We start from the raw sequence: 3,394 nt of genomic DNA, 5'->3' as shown, positions 1-3,394 counted from the left end.
ATGCATGATATTTGTCTGCAAAACTTTCAACCATGTTCAAGCAAACTCTCCTGATTCATGTGTTTTATTTAGTAAATTTAGAATGAAGGATAACAAAACCTAAAACTGCAGACCAAAAACTCCAACAAAAAGCTTCTCATAGTGTTATCATCCTCATACAACTATCTATATAATACCTTCCTTTTCATACCTAACAAGATTTATACCATGAAAACTACAACTATACCTGTTGGTCCAGTATACAATGCAAGCTGCCTGCCCCAAATGCAAGCAAATTCATCGTTAGAGCTGTGGATAGAATAAGAAAAACAAGCAAATATCCAATTTTGTTGGACAAGTCAACACTTACTCTGTAGCATAACCCAAGCGTTCTGCCAAAGGAGTAATACCCAGTAAGCTGAAAAAGAACACCCATCCCTAACAAATATGAGGTAACCATTAATAAACTAAAAACTTAGAGGCAACCATGAACTAACAATTGTTAGACGTCCAAGGGTTATAAACTTTGAGAAGGTTTCAAATCCAACCATTTGATAATATCCGGCTGTTATTATCAACATGCATATCACAAGGTTGTCGTTTCCTAGTCCAAAACAAAATCCAAAAGAACCTAAGAAGGAAGTTCTCTGTGATGAAGAGATTGCTATTATAAAAATTCTAACCTGGTTTCCTATTTCTTACACATTTTTATCTTATTCAAAGTTTGAAAGCCAATGGCAACTGGATGACCAAGAAGCAGATTCATACATGCTTTTGTGTCACATAATGTAGCAATATCGCCAAGGGACCAAAAGGTAGCAACATGTTGATCTTTGCTTTAATTAAGACATTATACATGCTCCTGATAGGCCGGATCTGTGTCCGCTTAAAGAAGGATGAGCTGGCCAAATTTACAGGAGAAAGTACATTTGCTGTCTCAAAATCAAAAGTATGGACTTTTGTTGTAGATGGTGAAGGTCTAAAAGCAATCTCCTCATCCGAGTCAAGGTCTATTTTATCCTCTGCAGAACCCATCTGCATCCAGAGATAACAAATATGCCAATTTTTCAGCCGAGGGAGATGTTGATCATTACCAGACACGGACAAACCAAGAATAAGGCCACCTCACAAGCTCATAACATGATCTAAAAGAAGTGCTGTACAAATTAATATAAATGCAGGAACTCAAGGAGTATATTTATTAGCAATTTGCCACACAAGAAATTAAAAAATGTATTCCTCAAATGTAGATTACTGCACTCCATTATCCTTAAGAATACTTGGCAGCTATTATGTCAACCGTTTCACGAAGCAATATATATGGAAATATGTGGCCTGCAACCAGCCCCACTTGTTCAAAGCTTCATGTCACTATTTTGGCTCGTTATAGCATTTGATTTGCACCTAACCCCAATAGGGATGTGTTTGCATCGCCAATATTAACAAGAAGATCAGTAAAAATAAGCCAGGGGCAAGTCTAAAAGGCATCAGCTTTGAGCACAATCCAAATGATACGGTCGAGGTGAACCACAAATTAGTAGTATTGCATCGTAATTGTCGTAAAGCAGATCAGTTGACAAGTTACAACTCACAAGCAAGTAGAAAGTGGCAGCAATCACGAAGCCCACCAAATAACCAGATCAATCGCAAAAGATAGAAGATAAAGAGAATTGCCTGAGAAAGACACTGGATTTGAATTGAAGAGTACTAAGATCTCCAAGATGGATCCAGCTCGGCTAAAAATCAAACAGCAAAATCAAAGAAAAAGAAGAGACCCAAACTGGTGGGATCCACACAAAGAGTGTCTATATCTTCTTGGACTTCTTGGCAGCTATATGGTCTATGTGGGGCAGTGAATCAGGAAGACCCCCGGGGTTGGGGGGGGGGGGGGGGTGTTCAAGCTAAGCCGAATAAGAAGAAGAAGAAGAAAAGAAAAGAGGAGGCGAGGGCAATATTCATATGTGGCGTAGATGCCGGCAAATGGAAGAGAAGTGACACAAGAAGTCGAAGGTTCGACGAAAGAGCGTCTGAGGCACTTGAAGTAGTAGGATTTTCAATTTCTTACTTTTTATGGATTTTTCTATTGCAATGTATTTATGCTTTTGCTTCTGAATGAATATACTCTCCATTTTTATACATTCATGATTCCTCTTAATTCATTGATGATGATTACACGAAAAGATGATATTGTCTCCATTAGAGAATTGCAATTAGATTTCGTCCAATACTTTAGACCATCTTGACCTATAAATATCACTTGACCTTTTGTTTTTTATTTTTCGGCAACTAGCTTGTATGGCGCTTGACCCTGTTCAAGGTTTTAATTCTTTTACTAGTACAAAAAAAAAATGACAAAAATCGAATTATTCATTTAAAAATGTAATCTGCATTATATAAAAAATGTATAAATTAATATTTATGATTTTTAAAATTAATCTAATTACTGCATTTACTACTTTCTGTTTAGTTTAGCATTAAAATTTTTAAAATAAAATTAACGAAAATTTATTTGAGTGAAGAGGACTTGATTCCACTACAATAAGACTGAGACTTAGAATGTAACATTTCAAAAATTTAAATTAACACATTAAAATGAATTAAAAAATGATTAGAATTAGTGTGGGATTAAATTTTGAAAAATTTATTTTAAGTCATAGTTTTTTTAAAAAAATGAAATAAATGAAATTAGGAAGAATTAAATTAAATTATTTAAAATATTGTTACAACTTAACTTGTTATAAATATTTTAATATAATTAAAAATTTATTTGAATAAAAATATATAAACTTAGTTTAACACTTTGAATTTTAGAAGAAAATAATCAATATTAATAAACATATAAATCAAACATATTTCCTCTATTAAAAATATAAGATATTTTTTGAGGAGTTTAGTATTAAAAAATATAAAATATTTTTATTTTTTTGAGATATAAAGTATTTTTATTTTTTTGAGATATAATTATTATTTTTTTAAGTATTTTTATTGATAATAACTTTATATTATTATAAGATATTTAATAAAAATAAATATAAAAAATAAAATTAATTTTAAAAAATATATAATTATTTTATTGAAATGAGATTTGATTAAAAATGACGAAGGATATAACAAAGGAATAATAAAATAAAATAATATATATACACGCGGAAGGCCGGGTTGCGAACCGTTGGGAGGGGATATATATTTGTTAAAAAAAATGAAAAATGAATAGGAGAAGATATGGGACCCGCACCATTAATTTTAAAATCTACCAAGGGGAGCAATTACTTCTGCATTCCAGTATGCCCACGAAAGAGGAAGAGACCAGCGTCGGTGGGCAACTTTTTAAAAGCTTAGTACCTGTTTGAAAACCTACTTTGATAACAGTTGTTTATTTTTTATAATAAAAGCATAAAAAATTTATTTAGTAATG

At 32.1% G+C, this 3,394-nt stretch overlaps 1 protein-coding gene across 2 annotated transcripts; it reads right to left on the bottom strand.

Annotated features, from left to right (window-relative positions):
- Positions 1-53: 53 nt before the first annotated feature.
- On the bottom strand, positions 54-1,934 carry LOC129298894 (vacuolar cation/proton exchanger 2-like). Of its 2 annotated transcripts, none has more exons than XM_054937338.1 (4): positions 1,572-1,934; positions 748-1,014; positions 350-417; positions 54-255 (listed from the first exon to the last, which is right to left on the bottom strand). In XM_054937338.1, exons 2-4 carry the CDS (start codon positions 1,012-1,014, stop codon positions 201-203), a joined length of 390 nt encoding a protein of 129 aa, XP_054793313.1. In that variant the 5' UTR covers positions 1,572-1,934; the 3' UTR covers positions 54-200. The 2 variants fall into 2 exon arrangements, with proteins under 2 accessions (XP_054793313.1, XP_054793312.1); XM_054937337.1 differs by having other exon boundaries at positions 1,654-1,925.
- Between the last annotated feature and the right edge of the window lie 1,460 nt (positions 1,935-3,394).

The sequence above is a fragment of the Prosopis cineraria genome, unplaced genomic scaffold, assembly GCF_029017545.1.
Source record: "Prosopis cineraria cultivar Desert tree isolate PC_DT_omini unplaced genomic scaffold, ASM2901754v1 PC953, whole genome shotgun sequence".
Classification (NCBI taxonomy): Eukaryota; Viridiplantae; Streptophyta; class Magnoliopsida; order Fabales; family Fabaceae; genus Prosopis; species Prosopis cineraria.
This window is presented reverse-complemented; position numbering and strand designations above follow the sequence as displayed.